The 23,479-nt window shown below is 41.2% G+C and overlaps 1 protein-coding gene across 4 annotated transcripts in view; it reads left to right on the top strand.

Moving 5' to 3' along the window:
• The window catches only part of fbn1 (fibrillin 1), a 60,973-nt gene that overhangs the window by 16,182 nt on the left and 21,312 nt on the right, over positions 1 to 23,479 (top strand). For all 4 annotated transcript variants that reach the window (XM_071489084.1, XM_071489085.1, XM_071489086.1 and 1 more), the window contains 27 exons: positions 12 to 137; positions 1,348 to 1,500; positions 1,585 to 1,869; positions 3,043 to 3,195; positions 3,287 to 3,406; positions 3,494 to 3,619; positions 4,869 to 4,991; positions 5,998 to 6,120; positions 7,087 to 7,239; positions 7,974 to 8,027; positions 8,179 to 8,304; positions 8,405 to 8,530; positions 8,654 to 8,773; positions 9,417 to 9,554; positions 9,661 to 9,711; positions 9,830 to 9,955; positions 10,127 to 10,354; positions 10,445 to 10,570; positions 11,562 to 11,690; positions 13,093 to 13,218; positions 15,004 to 15,129; positions 15,236 to 15,358; positions 16,178 to 16,303; positions 16,896 to 17,021; positions 21,138 to 21,260; positions 21,868 to 21,990; positions 22,094 to 22,219. In XM_071489084.1, the coding sequence (XP_071345185.1) occupies positions 12 to 137; positions 1,348 to 1,500; positions 1,585 to 1,869; positions 3,043 to 3,195; positions 3,287 to 3,406; positions 3,494 to 3,619; positions 4,869 to 4,991; positions 5,998 to 6,120; positions 7,087 to 7,239; positions 7,974 to 8,027; positions 8,179 to 8,304; positions 8,405 to 8,530; positions 8,654 to 8,773; positions 9,417 to 9,554; positions 9,661 to 9,711; positions 9,830 to 9,955; positions 10,127 to 10,354; positions 10,445 to 10,570; positions 11,562 to 11,690; positions 13,093 to 13,218; positions 15,004 to 15,129; positions 15,236 to 15,358; positions 16,178 to 16,303; positions 16,896 to 17,021; positions 21,138 to 21,260; positions 21,868 to 21,990; positions 22,094 to 22,219 (3,585 nt within the window). The remainder of the gene's footprint in view (positions 1 to 11; positions 138 to 1,347; positions 1,501 to 1,584; positions 1,870 to 3,042; positions 3,196 to 3,286; positions 3,407 to 3,493; positions 3,620 to 4,868; positions 4,992 to 5,997; positions 6,121 to 7,086; positions 7,240 to 7,973; positions 8,028 to 8,178; positions 8,305 to 8,404; positions 8,531 to 8,653; positions 8,774 to 9,416; positions 9,555 to 9,660; positions 9,712 to 9,829; positions 9,956 to 10,126; positions 10,355 to 10,444; positions 10,571 to 11,561; positions 11,691 to 13,092; positions 13,219 to 15,003; positions 15,130 to 15,235; positions 15,359 to 16,177; positions 16,304 to 16,895; positions 17,022 to 21,137; positions 21,261 to 21,867; positions 21,991 to 22,093; positions 22,220 to 23,479) is intronic.

The raw sequence follows: 23,479 nt of genomic DNA, 5'->3' as shown, positions 1-23,479 counted from the left end.
CCTCTCTGTAGATCTGGACGAGTGTTCAAACATCCCAGGGCTCTGTGGTGTAGGTGAATGCTCTAATACTGTTGGTAGCTACTTCTGCAAGTGTCCCCAGGGGTATCATTCCTCTGTGGATGGATCCAAGTGTATAGGTGAGTCTCCTCAGTCATACTGGGTGTCATGCCTCTCCAAAGGAAAATCGACTGCAAAGGGTTTGCTCTGGTTCATTGTTACTAGGATAGATAAAAGAAGAGACAAAGCAGTTGACCAAAAAAAGGTACAGCCTCATTCTCTTTCCTTTTTCCACCCCATTTTGGTTCTTCTCCCTTTATGTCTGGCACTGAGAGCAGAAAGAACTGAAATCTGTCCAACGTTCCAGCTGGTAGAATTTAGGTCAGTAGTCACTTGCTTGTTTCTAGTTCCACAACAATGAGCTATATTCTCTTCAAACTGAGGAGGGGACATGACGAGAGAAATGAAGAGAACTCTGCTTGTGCTCGGGTGACTTTGATTTTTACATCATGGTTGGTAGAAGTGAAATGTGTGTGTGCATCTGTCTGTCAGTTTGTGTATCATTGAGCAGTCCACATCCTGGAGGGTTGGTAACAGTGTAGATTCACACACGCAAACACACACATACACACACACACACATGCATAATCACCAGAAAAGCCTCCAGTAAAGCTTGCAAGTTCAGTTCAGTTTGACCCAAAACAGACCAGGGAGGAATTTTGGTCAGAATAGTTCATTAGACGTGCACGCACATGCTCTAATGTGCACGCATACACACATATTCACACACGAACGTATGCAAACACACGCTCACATTACCCCCCCAGGAGAGGATGTTTGTGAGGAAGGAATGTCTGAGTCTTTTGCTCCAGAAAACTGGTGCGCCAAACATTTTAGTCTGTTTCCCATGCAGAAACACTGGAGCTTAAACATTCACTCCAGTCCCTTAATGGCCCAACTGCTTTTCCTCCAACCAACTCTATGCTCGCCTGACATCTTGTTGAATTTAAGCAAGCAATCAGCAGTGTAGCATGTTGGTTTCTCCATGTGAATATGCTGGATGGGCTGGGTGTGAAACAAGACATGATATATTTATGTTAATAGGGAACCTGGTTGTTAGTCATGCTAGTGCACAGTGCCAGAAACTGCAGGATGCAGGAAAGGCTCTCAAAAAATAGGAAGTGATGACTTGGAAGTGGCTTCTATTTTCCAAATGATGGAAAATCTGAAGCAACAACGACTAGTTTTTGATTGTACTCTTGCCAATTTGTTCAACATGCAGACAAAACATGCCATGTTCCATACACCACGGTCAGTTTAACTGACTTCATGCCGTGTTGTTTCCCACAGATGCTCGTGGTGGATACTGCTATGCTAGCCTGGTGAATGGGCGCTGTGCCAACCAAAACTCGCAGCTGTTGACCAAAATGCAGTGCTGCTGTGATAGTGGTCGCTGCTGGTCTGATGGGTCCACCCCTGAAATGTGCCCCATTCGTGCAACAGGTGGGTTTGACATTTTTGGTCTCAACTACTCCATGTCTCAACACAGGGCTAACCTTCTGTTGTTTTCCCATGTGCTCATTTTAGAAGAGTACCAGAAACTGTGCTTCCAGCCACCTGATGGGAACGGTGGAGTGCTGATACCTGGCCGTGTCCCCGGGGGCCCAGACCTACCCGGCATCTACCCAGTTCCATATCCTGGTCAAACCCCTGGGCAAGTTCCTGGTCAAATTCCCATCCAGGTTCCAGGCCAGGTCCCTGGTCAAGTACCTGGCCAAATCCCGGGTCAAACTCCAGGACAAATCCCAGGACAAATTCCAGGACACTTTCCAGGACAATATCCAGGACAATTACCTATTCAGCCTGCTCCAGGTATGCTCCTACTTTCTGCTTGTGTTTGGTTCACATGTTCACACTCCTAAACTGATTGTCAGAGTTGACGTGTGCCATAATAGTTTATAACTCATAATTTCTGGTATGACTCAGTGGATATGCAATGTCCCAACTCCCACTGATCTTGTTTTGCATTTTCAAAAACCCACTTTTGAACAACAACCCACACCCTCCAGCTAACGAGCCACATTTTAATGATGGGAAACTATGACTGAGGCTTGAAGTGTGCGCTGACACTGTGCTGCTTGTTTTATTTGGGTATTGCTGTAAAGATATTTAAAGAATATGTGCAGAAAATATCTTATCTAAAAGAAAACACTCTCATGTGTTTGCAGTAATGTCAAGACTTTAAGCAGCCATGCACAAAATCTTCCACAATAAAATTTGCTCTGGGACTGTTTTGCAAGGTAGCTTGGCAGAGTTTAGGCTTCTTAGAAAGAGGAAATTCAAACAACTCAGACTATTTTTACCTTAATGAGAAAGATTGTAGTTGGTCCTGCCAAATCTTAGTGCAATGCAAATATAGCGTGTGGATAGGTCTGGCAATACAAGATTACATGCTTAATTAATGGCACTTTGCTTTTGTAGGCAGGTGAGATGTTACTTTTCCAATACTAATTAGATTGCACTACTGTATGTCTTTAAAGGTGCTTTATGTACATTTTTACTATCACTACATAGCCAACGTTAGCATTTACAGCTGTTTACTTACCAGTCTAGAAGAAACATTGCAAGTTCAGCATCAAACGTCATTCCTTTAGTCACCAGGAGCTGTCTCCAGTGGTGGAAAGCAGCACCAATGTTAACATGTTTTGCTTCTATTTCTATCACTTGTTTTCTTCTGCTGAAGTTAGCATGCTAACTAGCTAGCTACGGGCCATCCCATCTTGTAATATGACTGTGATAGTGAGTCACCATAGCATCCAGTCTGTCAACATGAGAGGATGAAGAAGCAGTACAGATCAAAGAGTGGATTCTAACCTCTCATCTTGTAAACACAATAATGACTTGAAGCTTGGCAGGCAACCAATATGATTGGTTCTCCCATTCAGCATTGTGTCAGAATGAAGGAATGAAGGCAGATGCTATGGATTTTTCAGGATCTGATTTTATGATTTACCAATGATAAGTTTATGTAAATGTTTCCATCAGGTCCTTTTATTATCCAAACCCAGAATATCACCAACATGTGCCAGGCCTACCGCAACCTGTGCCTGAATGGCAGGTGCATCCCAATGCCAGGCATTGGATATCGTTGTGAGTGCAACATGGGGTTCAGGTTGGATGGAAGGGGAGAGTGCATCGGTAAGTTTTGACAGAAAGTATCAAATACCAAACTTAACGTATGTGTACATGAAGGTAAAGAAGGTTTTTAAGCTTCATATTTGCTCTTCAGATGATGATGAATGTGAGAGAAGCCCATGTGCACATGGGGAATGTGTGAACACGCCTGGGTCTTACATCTGTCAGTGTCCTGCTGGATTCCAGACCACTGCAACCAGGACAGAGTGCCGAGGTTACACATACGCAAATACGCACACATACAAACACACATTTTAAGAAGATATATGTGTTTACTGTGCTATCTGGTTGTTTCTGCCAGATCTGGATGAGTGTGTAGCCAATGGTCGTATCTGCAACAACGGCCGCTGTGTGAACACTGAGGGCAGCTTCCACTGTGTCTGCAACGCTGGATTTGAAATTTCAGCAGATGGCAAAAACTGTCAAGGTCTGTCAATTTCTGGCCTCTGCATTTATGGTGTCGCGACATATTTAAAGGGGAGTTCTCTGTAATAACTGCAGTATGTGTAATGTTCAATGTTTAACGGACCATGGATCTGTTGGATGTGGTAATTTAACACCAAGGCCTGTTGGATGCAAGTACTGTAATAGACTGGATTTTGAAAGACCGTGCTGCTAGTTTTTGTAGAAAATATGTACATTTTATGTCTCTACCAATCCCTCTACAAATGTTGTGCATGTTGTTAGTATTTACTTCTTACTTTGCAGGCGTTCTTTTGTTTCCATTTATTTTAGTTTGCTATAAAATGTTGAGGATTCGCTTTAGAGGGGTAGTCCATCACAGGAAACCTTTGGTTGATTACAACTACTTGGCAGATTGTCAGATAGCTTTGGAAACCCCTTCACTCTGCACCTTTCCTCCACTGGACTGAGGTTAGGTGTGGTTGGGGGAGAGGTCGAGGGGAAAGTGGGGGCAAGGGGTTGAACTTTTCTCTCTAGCTCTATTTTCTCAGTCTTGACACAACTATTTCTAGTCATTTTTCATGTGAACAGCACATGTGCAACACTGTAAATGTCTTCCAGGAGAGACTTTTTTTAAATGATACCACGTCTCCTCCCCACCCACCCCCTTTGTGATGGCTGGCCTCCCCTATTTCAACTGTTATAAACAGTTTTGATTTCTGAAGAGGTCACACAGCACATTGTACAAACTGGTTCTGATCCAGCATACCCTGGCCCTTATAATTTCTCTTGTCAAGTTATATTACTGACACGTGAATGAAATTTTAGGCACGGAGGGTATAAACAATTCTGCCTGTTGTTCTGTTTGAGAATGCTCCAAGATCTAATATTAAAGAGTTGGCTGCTCGAAAGCAATCAATTTTCCCAATTTCCCAATTTTGTGATTCCTATTTTTGCTTAGTATTTGTTTGCTGGCCTTGATTTTCTGACAGCATACACAGCTTACAGATGCAATGATTTGACAGTGAGCTATCAATTCTCAAATATGTGAGCGTGCTTGAATTGAACAGGGTTTTTCTTGCCACTGCATTGCTCAACAGCAACAATATAACTTTTATTAAAGCAAGCAAGTTCTGCAACAACCTAACTGTTGAGGCAGAATGAAGTAAACTAAAATATAGTACATGAAATGTGTTGTTAACCTACACTTTGTGCCTCCAACAGGTATATCTATCCTACATGCAATCTATCAACTTGTTTCTGTTCATCCACAGACCAGGATGAGTGTCTCATCAGGAACATGTGTCTCAATGGACTGTGTATCAATGAAGATGGCAGCTTCAAATGCATTTGTAAACCTGGATTCCTGCTCGACACCAGTGGACGCATGTGTGTAGGTGTGTTTGTCAGGAAGCCCACAGACTGTAAGATTAATATCACATCTGTACATTCTCATGTTCACTGGCTACAGCACCAGAATATATCCCGAGTCAATTATTCTTTCGACCTGAATTTTTAAGCTAGCTTGGAAGGTAACTACCTCTCTGGCATGTTAGTGGTTCTAATATGTGAGTCTTTGCACACAGGGCAAAAATCCCCCTAAAAGCCTTGGAAAAATCCCTCAGCATCCTGGCAGGCTAGCTGGACATGTGGATAGTTGGGGCCCGCCTATTCAGAGGCAGACCGTCCTTTCTAAACTTGTTCGATTCAAAGACAAAAGAAACTTAGCCTTCTTCTGAAATTGATTAGGTTTGATTAGGACATATATATATGATACTATCAGATGTTGTGTGGAACATTTTGCATCAATGTAATGTTTAAAATCAGTACCATAAATCTCCAAGTAGCCCCATGAAGAACAGTCTTTTTCAATGCGTGACCTGCAGCCATTTTTCTCCCCCTGGCTTCAGATACAGACGTTTAATCTCAGAGACACTGACCTGGTTAAGTCACAGCAGAAAAAATAAATAAAAGAGTAGGGTGTGGGTGAAGTGTGCTGATGTATGCAGTCATTAATGAAATGTGTAGTCTAAAGGCGCCCCGGGACCTCATTGTAGCTATCTATCTACACTCTGCCTGTCCCCTAACACACCCAGACAGAGCACTTGCACATAAACAAACAGTTATGTGTGCATGCCATATCATTGTTTACGCTCATTATGATAATTATTGTAATACGTGGATGGGATCAAGGGGAAGGAAAAGAATGTTTTCTTAGTTGAGGTCATAAAACTGAAGTAGTGCAGCAGTTGGCTGCATTTTTCAATGAATCAGGTGCCTGAGGACTTTAATAAGCACTGCTTTAGCAGGAAATTGGTTTATTTTAATAGATTCTGGCCTGCTACCATTCATTTTGTGAACAGAAATGTTTGAAGAGATTATTTTTGCTGTATCTGTTTCTAGATATTGATGAATGTGAGACTCCAGGCATGTGTATGAATGGTCACTGCGTCAACACAGAGGGGTCTTTCCGCTGTGAGTGTATGGCCGGGATGGCTGTGGGCCTGGATGGACGGGTCTGCGTTGGTGAGTAAATGTAGCTGTAGCTTTGTTAACAGGAATAGCTGATGTGTTCATTTTATATACCATGACAAACTGTAATCTCACACCAATCTCAGTACAACAGCAACACCCTCTTTGGGTGAGGGTAGCTATATAGCCATGCATTTTTGCTTCAGGAGCTGCTGAAGGTAACACAGACAGCCTTTTGTGGATCTGGCAGGTGGCCCCCTGTTTCAGACAGGCTGCAGCTTCACTGAATGTTCTCAGCAACTGCAAAAGAGAAGATAAAAATAACTACTTTTAGAAAGAATTGTTACTTTTAGCAGTTTCCTACAAGCACATATGCTTAGCTCTCCAGTGAGTCCTCACACAGGCCAAGTGTCCATGTGCCTCTTGTACAAGCGGTCACTGGACAGAGCTTTTGTTGAAATGTTGGTCTCCACTTTTCTAAGCAACTGAAAGCTCAGAGTGAGCTTACAGTCACAACAACTGTCAAACATTTTAACCAGAATAACCACAACAAAAATATTTTCCAGTTCTGTAATTAAAAAATACAAAACCGAATGAAGCATAGAATAATGATGCTGTAATAAACTTTACTGACAGCTCATCCTCTAAACCTGTTGCAACCACATGCAAACATTGATGCCCCAGTCCCCTGGACTGGTACTCAGAATCCTGATCTTTATTTTCAGCATTCCCACATTTCCCCAAATGACATTTCTTTGTGTATTGTGTGGGAAGTGTTGAAATGCTGTTATTCGGTCTGGGTGAGTTTTCATCAGGATGATATCAGCGCAGGGGAATGCCTCGAATCCCAGGATATTATGGAGAGAGAACAACCATTTGTTTTGCTAGTGTTGTTGTTTACTGGAACTACAGACTCTTGCCTCCCTTTCTCTCTCTTTCTCTCTGGCTCCAGCCTCTTTGCAGATCTCTTGCCTCATCTATGTTTCTCATACTCCGTCTGTCTTGTTTTGTCCGAAACAGACACACATATGCGCAGTTCATGTTACGGTGGCTACAAGCGAGGGCAGTGTGTTAGGCCTTTATTTGGAGCTGTGACCAAGTCGGAGTGCTGCTGTGCCAGCACAGAGTACGCCTACGGAGAGCCCTGCCAGCCCTGCCCACCACAAAGCTCTGGTATGGATATTCAATCACTCCACCCTTTACGCATATGGAGCCACCTCCTGCCGACTGACAATAACACGCACACACAAACACACATTCTTGTTTTACTATATTCCTGGGGACCTGTCACTGATTTAATACCAGTGATAACCATAACCCTAACCCTTACTCTAATCCTACCCCAAACCTAACCCTAAAACCATGTCTTAATCCTCAAACAGCCATTTAAACCTTTGGGGTCTCCACAAAGCTGATAAAAAGGGAGCCGTCGATGAATATAGTAAAACAAGTCCACCTACACAAAGCTTGCACTTAATTCAAAACACACCTGTCAAAGTCAGGATGACCAGATCAAAGACCAGAACTCAGTCTTCTCCGACACCAGCTTGGAATTCATAATGGTGATGAGGTTGTGGCTAAGACACCCACAGTTAGGAGACATGGACAGCCTCCACACACACATGCACACACACACAAACACAAACACACATACACATCATCCAGTCACTTCTCATTAGTCCTGCCAATTAAAGTTTCTGTATCAAAAGATGCCAGAGCTGCACCACATTAAGGAGATGGTTTTATACACATCTAGGCTAAATAAGAAAGCATGAAAATGGATAATGACACGGTATTAAATTTCTTGCTTTGAGATTTCTTGGATTTTGGCAAATAAGATATTTTCCCAAACGCTGTTATTTGTACTTTTATCAACCAAACTGTGCTGTTTGTGCGTTTTGTTGCAGCTGAGTTCCTGGCCCTGTGTCCCAATGGCATTGGCATAACGGGCGATGGAAGAGGTAATGGCCACAAGCTTGACTGTGTGTGTTTCTTTGGAATTAAAGCAAAAACCATGCAGAAACCAAACAGGGACCCATAAATTAAAGGCAGTTATTACTTAGAGTTTTTTTCCTGCTCTGATGTTGAACAGGTCATGCTTTGCCTTCTCAGATATTAACGAGTGTGCCCTCGACCCTGACATCTGCCAGAATGGCGTGTGTGAGAATATGCTGAGGACATACAAATGCACCTGCAATGAAGGCTTTGAGGTTGACCTGACGGGCAAAAACTGTGTCGGTAGGTGAAGTGCTCTTGGAAAAATAAAGTATATGGCCTTTATATCAAAAGACATGCTCAGGGAAGTCATCATGTTTGTGTGTGTGTTTTCTTTCCTCAGATATTGATGAGTGTCTGATAAACAGACTGCTGTGTGAAAATGGACTGTGCAGGAACACACCAGGCAGCTTCACCTGTCAGTGTCCCAAGGGATACCGCTTTGATCCGGAGACAGACGTCTGCGAGGGTCAGAGACACATTCATTCTGTTGCTCAGTACAATGCCACTTCATCGCTGCATGTGCTGTGTCCACTGGATCAGATTTATAAGGGATGACTAATTTGATTGTGTATGTTTTTGTTTCCCACAGATGTGAATGAGTGTGAGTCTAGCCCCTGTGTTAATGGAGATTGTGTGAACAGCCAAGGGTCCTTTGTGTGTTTGTGTTCAATGGGCAGTTCGCTGGACAGCACTGGGCTGGAGTGTATAGGTAAGTGAGCAAAGTGTTGTTTGGATTTGACTTGGCTCCCAAAACAGTACTTCAAAAAAATGTGTATTCATTCAATATAAAAATAATCAAAAATAAATATATATATATATATATATATATATATATATATATATATATATATATATATATATATATATATATATATATATATATATATATATGAAAACCATTCAGATTTATTCAAATTGCATTATATAATAGTATCAAGTATCAAAAATAGTTCTTTATGCTTAAAAAGAAGCATTTTTTCCACTTTTTATTAACAGAAAAAAGCGTTGAGCTTCAAGTTTAGCATTAAAGTATCTCTGAGATTATCTCCATCAAATGATGTGAGAGGTATTGCATCAAAAATGCTGTACCAGTACTGTCCTTTTTTATTTTGGCAAAATAAAACTTGCAAGAAACAGGTTTTCTTATAGTCTAAGACAAGTTAAATCTCTTTCATTGCAGAATAGCTATGGATTGATTAAATGTAAGATTTACAAATTAAATACAGAATGTTTTAAATTTTCTAAATAACACGTACTGACATACAGTAAGTGCCAAACCAGCCTGTGTTGACCCATATCTCATTTCATGTAAGTGAAAGTCTAGTAACTATATGTTTTGTTTCATAAAACAGAGACTACTAAGAGCACCTGCTGGCTGAAGATAGTCAATAATCGCTGTGAGGTCAACATCAACGGGGCCACACTGAAGTCCCACTGCTGCGCCACACTGGGAGAGGCCTGGAACAGCCCGTGTGCCAAATGTGAAAAGGGTGAGATGATCCACATGCACCATTGTGCCCATTTTAGTACACCACATTCAGATTTTACCATGAAACTGCAATGACTGACATTATATATTGTGCCCCCCCTTTTCAGATCCAATCTGTAGTAAGGGCTTTGCCAGAGTGAAAGGAAATGTCTGCGAAGGTAAGTTCTGCTTTGATGCCATGTAGATGCGGAAAGCCAGACTTGCGTTTCGTTCGAGTGATGTGAAACACTAGATCTGTCGTTGATGTTGCTGTGTTTGTTCTCTGCTGACTGTCAGATGTGGATGAATGTCAAGTATTTCCCGGAGTGTGTATCAATGGCAAGTGCATCAACACACCGGGCTCCTTTTTCTGCCAGTGCCCTCCAGGAATGACAGTTGATGTCAGCGGCAGGACGTGCATTGGTGGGTGTTGTACATAGTATGTGTGTCTGTGTGTGGTGTTGTGTGTAATACTTTTTACTTTCTAGAATCTATATATATTTGTGTGTGTGTGTGTGTGTGTGTATTTGTGTTGAAAAAATGAAAACATTCTGTATTTAATATATATAAAATATGTATGTCTGGGACTTCCAGACCTGCGTATGGAGCAGTGTTACCTCACCCATGAGGATGAACGCTGTGGGACTCCGATACCAGGAAAGCACCGTGTGGATGCCTGCTGCTGCTCAGTCGGCGTAGCCTGGGGCCCTGAATGTGATGAATGTCCAGAGAAGGGTGCTCCTGAATATGCCCAGCTCTGTCCTCGGGGCCCAGGCTTCTCGCATAGGGGTGACTTCATCAACGGCAGACCCTTCCTCAAAGGTACTGTGCTGTCCACAGACTGCATAGACTGCATGGATTGTCTCATCAATGGTCTCTCACCTGTCTTCATTTCTCTGCTCTGTACTTTAGACATAAACGAATGCAGGATGATAAACACCCTCTGCTCAAATGGGAGGTGCAGAAACACCATTGGCAGCTTCCGTTGTCGCTGTGACAACGGCTACGCTCTGGATTCTGATGAGAGGAACTGCACTGGTGAGTAGCACTAAAGGAATAAGCTGATTAATCGTTCAGTCAAACAAATTAATCAACAGTTTGTGTGTGTGTGTTGAAAATGAAATATCTTTGGCTTTTGGGCAATTTGAGGATATATAGTTCTTAACATTTTATAGACTAAACAACTAATTGATTAATTGAAAAATAGTTACATAGATGACCCAATAATAATAAAGTTTTACTCATGAGTACAACACTCAACAGTTGATTAACTGTACAAAGGTTGTTTAAATTACTACAAAGATTGGATTTTGAATTTAAGGCTCTTCAGTAATCAGCAGTTCACATATTGCCAAGAATCTACGAGCTAACATCCATCTTCAGCTTCTAGTTTTGGCTGGAGTGTTTGCTCAGCATCAGCTACAACAATATTGCAGCTGCATTGTATCTTTACAAGTCTAGCCGTTCTTCATCAGTGCCCTTTTCTGAATCCCCCTGCCAACTTCAATTACAGTAAAGTGGTGTAAAGCCATTGCCTACATTCAGCTCATTCAGTCTAATGGGAGTCTGGCGGCTTTGGACTTGTTGGAGCTGGTCCCTGTTGTCTGGTTAGATGCATTACTGCTCTGTTGAAATGTGCACACATCATTTTAGGTTTAAATGCCAGTGCCATTACTTTATTCTGAAATAATTTATAGGCTCCTCGTAAGTAAATGATATCTGGGACCTTTTAACCCCATATGAGTGAGATTCAAGCCCAAAGTCCCTGTGTTAAGTGTTTCAAAATGTGGATTAAAATCAAAAGGGATCAGGCCTTTAGATTTAGACTTTGGCAGAATCTGCTTAAAGACCTTAAATTCACTACTTAATCTTATTTTATAGTCTTTCTTTTTATCTCTGTGTATTTATTATAAATACAGGGGGCTAACCAAGTGATTTTCTTTGCATGCACAAATGTTAGTGCACTTTTAAAAGGAAGCTTTACCTTGCTGAGTTTGTTGCTTGTTTTGTTTGCGTTCCTCTCCTGTAGACATCGACGAGTGTCGCATCTCTCCGGACCTGTGTGGACAGGGCAGGTGCGTCAACACACCAGGAGATTTTGAATGCGAGTGCTTTGAGGGTTATGAGAGTGGCTTCATGATGATGAAGAACTGCATGGGTAAGTGACGAATCCCCCCCTATGCACACAAACACACACACACAGACACTAAAAATTCATTAAACTAATCACCTTTTCAGCTCGATAGGAGTTGGTACAGTTACACGCACAGACAGCACTTTTTCAGATGAAATCATTTAGTCTGTGAGGACATGAGTGCGAAACCTGATCTCTCTCTCACACCCTGTTAAAGTCACAGTATCTGAGAGCACAGAACTTTGCCAACCAATAAAGGTCTCCAAGTATAGAGAGGGCCTGCCACACAACCCTTGTCCCAATCACAACCCAGCTCCTCCATGCTCCCTCTTGGCCCATAAGCTCTGGATGAGGTGCTTAGGCTAACATGCCAGACCTGGAGCTCACTGTTTAGATGGCTGATGTAATCTCAAATTTGCAGGCTGTGTGCTGTTGTGTGTGTGTGTGTGTGTGTGTGTATATATGTGTATATATATATATATATATATATATACACATATGTATATGTGTGTGTGTGTGTGTGTGTGTGTGTGTGTGTGTGTGTGTGTGCGAGAGAGAGAGAGAGAGAGAGAGAGGGAGAGTTAAACTGACTTTATTTAAACCCTTGAGATGTGTTGAGAGAGCCCAATCTGTGCAGCCCAAGTGTTGTCACAATCACTTCACAAACCTGCTCCATAAAGTCTTAAAGATAATAGTTTTTTATTACATACTTGACCTGTGAGGGACACACAATCAGCTGCCCAGCAAAATGGTTTTTATATGAAGCTACAAGTACTAATGTTCTGCCATCTGTGAAAATACTTAATGCTCTGTTTCTGTTCTGGTTTGCCTTTGACGCCGTTTGATTAAATTCTTGGGAGGAATCGTACACACAAAATGGAGAGTCTCAATACTTTTGTTGGCCTAAAGCCGGCATCAGACTCAAATTGGCGAGAGAAAATTTACTTGCACGCTGTGGCAAAAAAAGCATCTGGGACTGGAAATAATGTGGGCAGGATTTCAATCATAAGCTGTTGGTAGTGACTGGGTGAGCAGGCTAACAAAAATAACTAACAAGTAAAAAAATTCTACAGCTTTTTTACCAAACTCTTTATTTTTGTTACTGTCCATCTACATTCAAACATCACTGCCAGCCATGGAGCTGCTGCGTGTGTTCTTTCACTTCAAGCACTTCCTGAATCAGGAAGTCCCAGTCCCACAAAGTTTAACAAAGGTGAAGTAAGTTCGATCTGCGAATGTGCCAAAGCCAATCAGAGCTCACATCACCACTGGAGACACTATTTTTTATTCATCAATCCAGTGGACTCCACTGATGACAGGTGAAACAAATATTTGCAGAGACCGGTCCAAATGTGATTGAACCCTAACACTAAATACCTCTACATGTGTCTGTGTGTGTATCGTACGTGGCTGTGGTCTTCATCAGACATCGACGAGTGTGAGAGGAACCCTCTGCTGTGCCGTGGGGGTGAGTGTGTAAACACTGAGGGCAGCTTCCAGTGTGTGTGCCCCGAAGGACATGAGATCGCACCCGATGGGTCGGCCTGTCTAGGTGAGTGATGAAATCATTACAGAGGAGAGTTGTGCAAACTCTTCCTCTCTGAACTTCTTGCTTTTCTTCCCGTCTTTGAATAGTCTGTGTGGCAGAATGTGCTTTCCTGAGAGATGAAAGGATGAAAAGAAGATCAGTAAGTGGAGGTGTTGTCATAGGGCTGATACTTTGAATGACAAGCGAACTTTGGATCGTCCCCCTCCTTCTGCCTCTGTTTCTGTCTCTGTGTGTGGGCTTACTGAGGCTCTGTGTGGGGGTGGGAGTGGGAGTGTTTGAGTTAAGTTTGTGTATATGTGGGATACACAGTATATTCTTTAATAGATGGGCTGATATGAACACTAGGCCAGTGTGTGTGTGTCTGGATGAATGTTGACACTAAGAAGGGTACACTTTCATGTCAACACAGTAAAGACGAGAGAAAACCTCCCTGAGCATTAGAGAGTTTTTATATTTAAATGTTCCTATTTAGTGATTTATAAAGGTCTTAGATACTATCCTTATTTCTTTGATTGTATTTTGTGATTGGTTGTGTGGCACTGCACTGTGCTTTTACTGTTTATATAACATTTTGTTGTGTGCTTTTATTCCGAAGTTTCTGCTTTTAGGATGCAGCATCCTTCACAGGCTGGTCTTTTATGTGTCCAGGTCTCATTGGATAATTGACAAAGAGTCAGCCATCTTGTTGTGTGTATATATAGGTGGTTTTCTCAGTCATTCTGTAAAATTCCGCAATGGAGGCTAAAACATGTCGTCTGAATAATGAGGAGCCACTTCTAGTTCATTAGTGTTGTTAGGTAGCAACAATGCTCACTTTCCATAAGAACAAGAGAAGAGCCTGACTTTTCTAGTGCTTTCTATGGTTTCCCAACTCCCATGTTTATTTTATACCATTAAGCCGATCGTGCATTATTCACTGGGTGTCATTCTGATGACCTAATGCAGTGTGTCGAGGTTTCAGTCCATGACGCTCAATCCCTGCCCCTTAAGCTCATTTATTTTCTTTATTACCACCCAAAGTAATAAAAACAATGAAAGCATTACTGAAAATTGTCTATCTCATCCCTTCTGAGACAATGGTCTTCATTATCTCTGCTGAAGTAACAAGTTGAAGATGATAATAATGATAATAAACTTTAGTTATATAGCAACAGTGTAATACAGTGTGCTTAATGATGTCATATTCCTTGTTGTAAAAGTCCCATTTATCAACATTAGGTTCCGAATCTGTCATGAAATAGCTAACAGCTAATTTGTGCTTGAACACTTATTAATGATTAATGGTCTCCACTGTTATTAACTGGTCTCAGGCAGATCCTCAATTAAATAGTTTATGCACAGACACACACTGAAGAGCGCTGATGGTGCAATTAACAGTGGGTGTAGAGCTGAAACGATTAGTCGATTAATCAGTCAATCAACAGAAATTGAAAGTCATCTATCCAGATAATTCAGTGATTGTTGAAGTCATTTTAACCTAAAATGCCAAAAATGACTGGTTCAATTTCTAAAATGTAGTGGACTGTTGGCCAGACTAAATAAGGAATTTGAACTTGTTACTTTGGGTTTTTGTAAAATTGTGATTTTTTTTGTCATTTTATCGACCAAATGATTAATGGAAATAAATCAGGATGTGACTTGTTCCTTTTACTACATCGTGACTCCTAACTGTCATTTCCGTGGATTTAAACACCCAACCATCATGCAGACATGCTTCTGGTTCCTTCAGCGTTACACATCTTTATTGACTGAGTGTGAGAATTTCATAATTGCTTTGTTCTTTCACAGATATCAATGAATGTGAATTGAGTGACAGGCTGTGCAGGAATGGCCAGTGTGTCAATATGATCGGTCGCTACCAGTGTAGCTGTGACACAGGATATAAATCTACTGAGAACAGACTGGAATGTGTTGGTAGGTACTCAACATATTGTTATTTCCTTACAAATACACACTCTTTTGTTTTAATTGAGGTTTTATGCCACCAGTATTTGACAGTGTGTGTTTTTCTGGCCGCCAGACATCGACGAGTGTACCATTGAGAATGGTGGCTGCGAGACTTTCTGCACCAACTCAGAGGGTAGTTATGAGTGCAGCTGCCACAGTGGATACGCCCTGATGCCTGATCTGAGAAGCTGCACTGGTAAGTAGTTGTTTATCTGGTGTGTCATGGTACTTATAAAGTTCTTGTATATGCTATTGTCTCGTTTGTCAAGATGTGGTAACTAAAACAAACTCACTTTTAGTGTAGATTCTGTACCTTACACATATGGTAGTACAAAAGCACTTCAAAGGTTTTGTTTAGATAGACCTGATTTAAGAGCAGGAATAAAACAGCACATCAGGAAACCTTATACAGTTGAGAGGCTGCTGTAATTTGACTGGCACGTGTCTAAATCAAACACACAGTGGTCTACAGGAAAAAAAAAAAAAAAAAAGACTAAATCTGAAGGCTGTTCATTCGTTATAAGCTTCAAAATATTACCAGATAATGAGAGATGGCACTCACTGATTAATATGGCAGTCAGTTTGACAGCATTTCTGGCTGAGAGGGTGTTCATTTTGGAGAATGAGAGCAAGTTGCATGTGCTGTTCATAGACCAACTTATTCCTTTAATTCCCAGACACATGTACAGACAGAGTCAAGAATGATTTGTGCAAAAGAAGAGCTGCTTTGCCACTTCTCAGCATAATGTCCAGTTCATTTTGAAAGCTCTGTCCTGAATGAGTGAAAAAGTAAACACACAGCAGAACTTTTAGTTTGGTCCTGTATTCTGCCCTGTAGGACCCTGAATTAGCAGTGTTTTATATTGCAATCTTGATGTGTTCTTTCAAAAACTGAATGGTAAGTGATACCTATGCATTAAAACCTGGATTAGTGTTTGTCGTCTACACTTTGTCTGCTTCTACTCTCATTTTTTTATTTGCCTTTCTTCCTCTTCATCTTCTATCTTCTATCCAGATATTGATGAGTGTGAGGAGAGTCCAGATATCTGTGATGGAGGCCAGTGTACCAACACGCCAGGGACGTACCAGTGTCTGTGCTTTGACGGCTTCATGTCATCTGAGGATATGAAGACCTGCCTGGGTAACTCATGCACATTTTATGCCCAAAATAAAAGGCTGCAGCTACACTGTCTGCAGCACTGTGCTTATTAAATCCAGAGGGGTTTTGGAGATTTAGTGAAACAACATAATGATCATTTTAAAGGTTATCCAAGATATTAGTCATTAGAATAACACTTAATGACTCAGATCTATGAGTCTGTGTGTGAGAGGACTGAGAGTAATGTTGTTGTTGTTGATTTATAAGACAGTGAACATTGTGTTGGTTTGCTTGAGCAAGGAGGAATGCATGACATTTAAATGTCTGGTTCCACTGAGTGAGAAAACAAAAACCTGACATCATTGATATAGGGACTACTGAATGGGTCTGCACAAACACATACTCTCATAGTCTCAATCTAGTGTTGAAGCCTCAATATAGTTCATGATGTAATTCTTTTGTGACTCACCGTCATATATCACAGATTAGCAAAACCTGTTTGTCAGGCTGAATCAACAAATTAGCTAATTCAGTTTTATTCATTGTCATAGCCTTTCCTTTAGTGTAGTTGTGTTTAGCACATTAACATTCTTGCTCCTTCTCTGTTTCACTCTTCTCTTCTCTCCCCGTCTAGATGTTGATGAGTGTGAGCTGAACCCAAACATCTGTCTGAGCGGGAACTGTGAGAATACCAAAGGATCCTTCATCTGTCACTGCGACCTTGGGTACTCTGTACGCAAGGGGACGACAGGCTGCACAGGTGAGCAAAAAAAACACACACAAACACTCACGGGAGCATTCCTACCCGCAACGAAATGTCCTGTCAGCGCAGGAACGTCAACGGGAGTTAAAGGAGTGTGAGTCAGTAGAGAGTGCCTGCTGATTAAGTGATGAATGAAATGTGTGTGTGTCTGTGTGTGTGTGTATGTGGTTTTGTTGAATGCAGTGAATGCAAACTGCAGAGAGAGGTGAGAAACGAGAAAGTCTGGCTAACCAGAAGCAACTCTCTCTCTCTACTTACCCTCATTCAAGAGCTCCTGTCTGACTTGATGAGAAACACGCTCACAAACACCCATTTGTTAACACACACACACACACACACACACACACACACACACACACACACACACACACACACGTCCCAGCAGTAACAGCAGCAGGAGCAATGAGATCACTATCTTTCATCAGATGTATGCATCACATTGCACCTTTGTTTATTCCTTTGTTGCTCTTTCATTAAGGTCAGTTAAACATTACGTGATGGTTGGAAGAGTTCTGCACCACGTAACCACCTGTAACGGCTCCAGAACACATAAATACAAAGTCCATCCGGCTGGTAGAGTCCTTTGCTAGTTTGCTTCTCGTCTAGCCGGAGATAAGTCTGATTTATAAGGCCACTTAAAAAATTTAGGATCGAGGGCTAGTTAAGAGGCAGTGATTTTATCTGGCCTCGTCTCAGTGATCGAGATGAGTCAGACACACAGTCAGCAGCAGCACATCCTCCTTCAGACGCAAATAAACAGGTTTGTCGGAAGTGTGACTCCAAACCCCCACCCCGCTCATTCACTTACACACACAAACACAGGCACACAGGCACACACAACCTCATTCAAATCCCATTAAAATGTCCATACAGTATTTTCCTTGTTTCCTTGAAACTTGGGGTTGCAGTAAAGTAGCCAGTTCTGATTCACAGGTTTGGAGTTGCAGCCCCAGAATACCGGGGAATCAAGCTGCTAATTCCTCTCAGGCAGGCAGGATGTCTTGTTTTAGACAAAAGAACAAAACCTGCTACTCTTTTTGGGAAAGATCCCCTTCCAAAATATTCACACACAAAAAAAAAAGTATAAGAAATTGGTTGTCATTGTCGAATTGCCTTATGTGACCATGTTGGTATGTGTGGATTAAATCTTCCTGCATTTGTTTGAGTGTTAATGAGTGAGTGGTGCTGTCAAGCCCAGATCTAATCCAGCTGTTGATGAAGCTCCCACAAGAATTTTTTATTCCACAACATTGAGAACTCAGGGGCAGGGAGTGAGTATTTATATGTGCACTTTATTACTTGTGTGTCGTTGCGTACATTGGAAAGTTATGACTGGGTGGAGATTTACTGGTGGAGTTCATGAGGCTCTTAGTTTCAAAGAGAGGATCAGGATGAATTCATCATCTTTTTGCTAAATGACAAGACAGTCAAATAATTTGGCTATGTGGTTTTAAAAACAATAACAATTTTCTTCTTAAAAATGAAAAGTTAAATTCTGAAGCACACTCGGGTATTTTGCTTCTACAGTCTTGGTCTGGTATGACCAGTAGCTAAGGGTGGATAATATTGAATGCTGTATCTGACATTACTAAGTCAGCGTACTAACTCTGACTCCTCTTTACTCATGCTACAGTTACATTACACTTTAATATTTACCTTTATCTCCTGACACTGGTAGCCACATATTCTCACTTTAACTCGTTCTGTGTGGTCTGGTATGACCAGTAGCTTATGGTGGCTAATACTAATATTAGCAAACTTAGATAATGTTATCTTACTGACATTACTGTGTCAGCTTACTAACTTTATGACTCCTCTCTATTTGTGCTACAGTAACACCGCACTTTGATATGCACCATTATCTCCTAATTGACACATAACTTGTTCTGCTTGGTCTGATATGACCCATAGCTTATGGTGGCTAATGTTAGCTAATAGCAAACTTAGATAATATTGTGTTACTGACATTACTGAATCAAATTTCCAACTTCTCAGAAACACTGTTATATTTACCATGATCCAGTTATTGTCACTTGTAGCAACAGCTGTTGCTGTTTATCAAAAGATCCATAGATTCATAATTCTACTTGTGTCAGAACAAAAACAGAGGAAAGATGAAGCATTCACAAAAACAGTGGAAAATTGGACCTCCAAAACATGTCAGTGACAGTATAAAGAAATAAGGAGAGAAGCCTTCAAATGCAGTAAAGTGAGACAGTTTAATCTGTGAAATATGACTTGGTTTGGCAGAATGGCAGACAAATGTCTCACTTTTTTCTGCATACCCTTTTTAAAATAAAAATTGTATACCTATTACTGCAAGGCCAGGTTTTCTGTGAAGCGGACATACTAGAAGACATTTAGACATACAGGCAGACAGACAGTTAAACAAAGGAAAAAAGATAAACAGGCAATCAGGCAGGCATACAAACTGGGAGTCGGCTAGACGTGTCCCCACTTCTGACGGCAGATGTGTAATTCTCTGCTGTCGTTTTTTAACCTTTTTTTTTGCCCTTCATCTGTCAAACATTAACCTAGTTAAATCAAACCTCTTCTTTGACACCAGCTGTGACCGCTGGCACTTTTCTCGCATGCAACAACCTGTGTTTGCATTTTACATTTCCACATGAGAATGTGTGTGTGTGTGTTTGTTGTGCTCTCTTTCTGTCATCAAAGGCTTGGGGGAAATGATCTTTAATTCCATCTGTAATCCAGGGAGATTCGTTTGCTCCCAGCCCTCATATTAACCCCGTCATCAAATGTAGTGTAAATATACTGTACCCTCTCCTCAGGAAGACTATAAACCAGCAGCACTAATCTCTAATTGACAGTGTTTTGAATTACTACCCTCACAAAGGCAGACACTCAGAGAAGATCGTGTCTCATTGGCTGATAAGTCCTAACATCTTGATGGAGCTCATAGCATGGCTTCCCTTGATGTACAGCGACACACACACACACACACACACACACACACACACACACACACACACACACACACACACACGCACACATGCACATGCACTCACACAATCTTTCTTTCAAAGCTGTAACATTCAAACCTCAGGCTCAGGGCCAGGTATTGTGTTGGTCAAGGTTTCACAAGGTTGTTTTGGCTCAAATTAGCAGTCATCATTGTTGTAGGGCCATACAAGCTTTTTCCACTGTGCAGTGTAGTTGATCATGTCAGAACTGCTCAAGGAACAAGAGCTGCCGCAGCCACGGCCACATTTACGGTGTCTTATCACCACCAGCTGCTTCGTCGAGATCCTTATTGTTCACCCTACAGGATGTAAACAGCTTTATGGGCAGGGCAGATTTTATTATGGCCAATTTGATTGTTTCCATTAATTGTTGTTGTCCATTTATTAGAATCCAGGTTCACATACAATAGCTTAGCACATTGAGAGAAGTATTTTTATAACCACATTATCTACTTAGTACCTCAATATTTCAACATTGGCAGAGTTCAGATATAATTATCATGATTTTGTAGTGAAGAAATGTTTATTTGAGGAGTTGGCACATTACCACATCACATTTTTATAGAAATTATATTTGGGAAAGATTAAATTTCCAAACTTGACAGCTGGGGTGGTGAGAAAACCAAACATGAGCATCAAAAGAAGGTCTGTAATGTACTATTACAAAAGCCTCATATAAGAGGTGCAGGGTCTGTGGGTCTGTGGGTGAGGAGGGAAATCTTTGCCTAAAATAACCTCAGAAATACTAGTTCAGACAGAGCGGACAGAACAAGGCCTGAGCATTAGGATATCATTCTCCCTCTTGGCCTTTTTTATAGCTCTCTGGATACACTTGCACAATGAAAATCCAGAGTTTGGGTCTGCTCATTAAACCTTCGCAGGAAGGCTATTAGTATCACAGATCATGAGAATCTCTGTGCTTTCTGCTCTGAAATACAGCTCTCCATGGATGAAGACAGTGAGCTAGACAGACTTAGCTCTGTCGTCTCCTGCTGCTGTCTTTGTACAGTTCAAACCAAGCATCGATTCGCTCCACAGGGCCAAGAATCCCACAGCAGAGAATGCAGACTCAAATCATCAGACCATCGAGTTTTCTTTACATGGCTTTTTGTTTGTATCTCTTTCTCAGATATCAATGAATGTGAGATCGGAGCCCATAACTGTGACAGACATGCTACCTGCACCAACACAGCTGGCAGCTTCAAATGCAACTGTGCTCCAGGGTGGATTGGCAACGGCCTTAAATGCACAGGTAATTGCTGCCACTTATTATGATGATTCAAATTTCTGTAAAGTTTTGTCTACAGCCAAGAAAGTTGAGGTGAGAAAAGAAATGTGACCAAACAAAAGGGGAAAAAATCATTTTCTTCTTAGACATAGCAAAAACTTTTGCTTAAAAGTTGGTCTGATATACCAACCAACAATGAGGTGAATCTGTTAAAAAGTATTGCCCATGTAACCAAACTGTATCACTGCACATTAGCTTACAGTATTTTGCAATGTAGACATGTTGTTGATAAAAAACTAGTGAAATACTTAAATGATCCACACTGTTGCACTGAATGACATGGACCATTATTACATTATATGCAGGCACTGTAGTTTAATTTGAGTCAGTCCCACATGTACTGTCTTTCTGAGCCATTTTTTAAGATTTTGGTCTTTGTTTGGAACAACTGAGCATGTGGCTGAGTGCCACATATGGTTATATGAAAATTTTTGAAAGATGGACTGTTGCATTTGGTTTTGGTCTTTTCATTTGTTTTGTTAGGAAAAATATGACCACATCACCAGCCTTATCCTTTAGTATTTTCCACCTGCATAAATGTAATTGCCTTTGGACTTTTATTGTGTTTCAGACCTGGATGAGTGCTCCAATGGGACACACATGTGCAACAACAACGCTGACTGTCTCAACACCATGGGCTCATATCGCTGTGTGTGCAAGGAAGGATTCTCTGGAGATGGATTCTTCTGCTCAGGTCACACATACAACCAATGTCTTAAACCACAGTTTTGTTTCTCAGAGGTTGCACAAATGCATTGTGTGTTTATGGACTGTGTGTGTTGTGATCACCAATACAGACAGCGATGAGTGTGCAGAGAACGGCAACCTGTGTGAGAATGGCCACTGTCTGAACCTGCCAGGAGGCTTCCGCTGCGAATGCGACATGGGCTTCTTCCCCACTTCTGACGGCAAGGCCTGCGAGGGTAAGGCAATACAACAGTACTATTCCTGACTGTCCTGGTTCCAGACCTCTGAATTGGTGCCCACATCCCAAATTATGTTGAGTGACTCAAAAAGGTCTGGTGGTGCTCTGATGAATGGTTGTTTGTTTTCCTGTTTGGAGAAAGAACCGATCCAAACAGATGCTGCCTTCAAATAGAACCCGTGAGATAGTGCTTTGGACATGGGAAGTACACAATATGCTGCGCATCTCAGTGGTTTTAGTTGTGAGAACATTGTGACAATAGCAGTGGATCTTGCCTCTTTCCCTTTCCAAATATTGTTCATGATTTGGTGTTTTTCTGCATTTCAGCATCACATTTTGTTGTGAAAATAATAACTAACAAAAATATTTTAAAAAAAGTAACTTTACTGAACGACAACTTGTGAGTTGTAAGCTATGAGAGATGTTTACATATTAAATCAGGAATACCACATCAGTTTGTCACTCAAAGGGTCAGATTAGCAGAAAAATTTTGCTTCTGTCCCAACCATAGACTTTATGTGCAGATGTATATTTAGCTTTTTATATACGGTCGAATTTTTTTAGTTTTTTCACAGATTCATGTTCATGTTCATGTTATCACCGTGTATAACTGAAAACACTAGCAATATAAGAAAAATAGCAGACTTAAAGTGGGAGCAGGACTAATGTCATAACATTAGGTAATGTTGGCTTGCAATCCTTAGTCAGCTAACTTAGCCAGCCTCTGCCTTTCTAAGACTCAGAGACGAGGTTGAGTGGGTACAGATGTTAACGTTGTCTTGAGTTAATTTAATGCAACCATCTTTGACCATAGTGTCCATGTTATACAGTTAAGAGAGATAAAGGTATCTGAGTTTTCCTGGTGCAGAACAACAGTTGACTGGAACTCTCAATTTGCACCATTGAAACATTGTTGTACAACAGCTTTAACTGCAACTTGTCATTGTTTTAACATTTATTGTTAAAGGCATTAACAAAAGGCAATTCAGTCTGAATCTTATGCTAATTCCTGACATCCTGTTGGCTGAAGGGATGTGTGTGTACTGGATTAGAAACTGAAACCTGAAACTAGAAACTGTGCTCTCTTGAGACACGATGTGCTTACATGCTATGCATGTTTGCCTTATCCAGGTATCCCAGAGACAGTAGATCTTTTTAGAGGTATATTAACTGGGATGTTGCAGTTAAAATATTAAAGCGATCCAACATTGCATGTAGACTGGTGGAGTGGAGAGGGATCTTGTATGAAATCCAGGGA

Source organism: Trachinotus anak, unplaced genomic scaffold (assembly GCF_046630095.1).
Source record: "Trachinotus anak isolate AG129_WGS33_773 ecotype Australia unplaced genomic scaffold, CSIRO_AGI_Tana_v1 ptg000011l, whole genome shotgun sequence".
NCBI lineage: Eukaryota > Metazoa > Chordata > Actinopteri > Carangiformes > Carangidae > Trachinotus > Trachinotus anak.
Note: the sequence above shows the minus strand (reverse complement) of the source record. Positions and strands in the feature narration are given on the sequence as shown.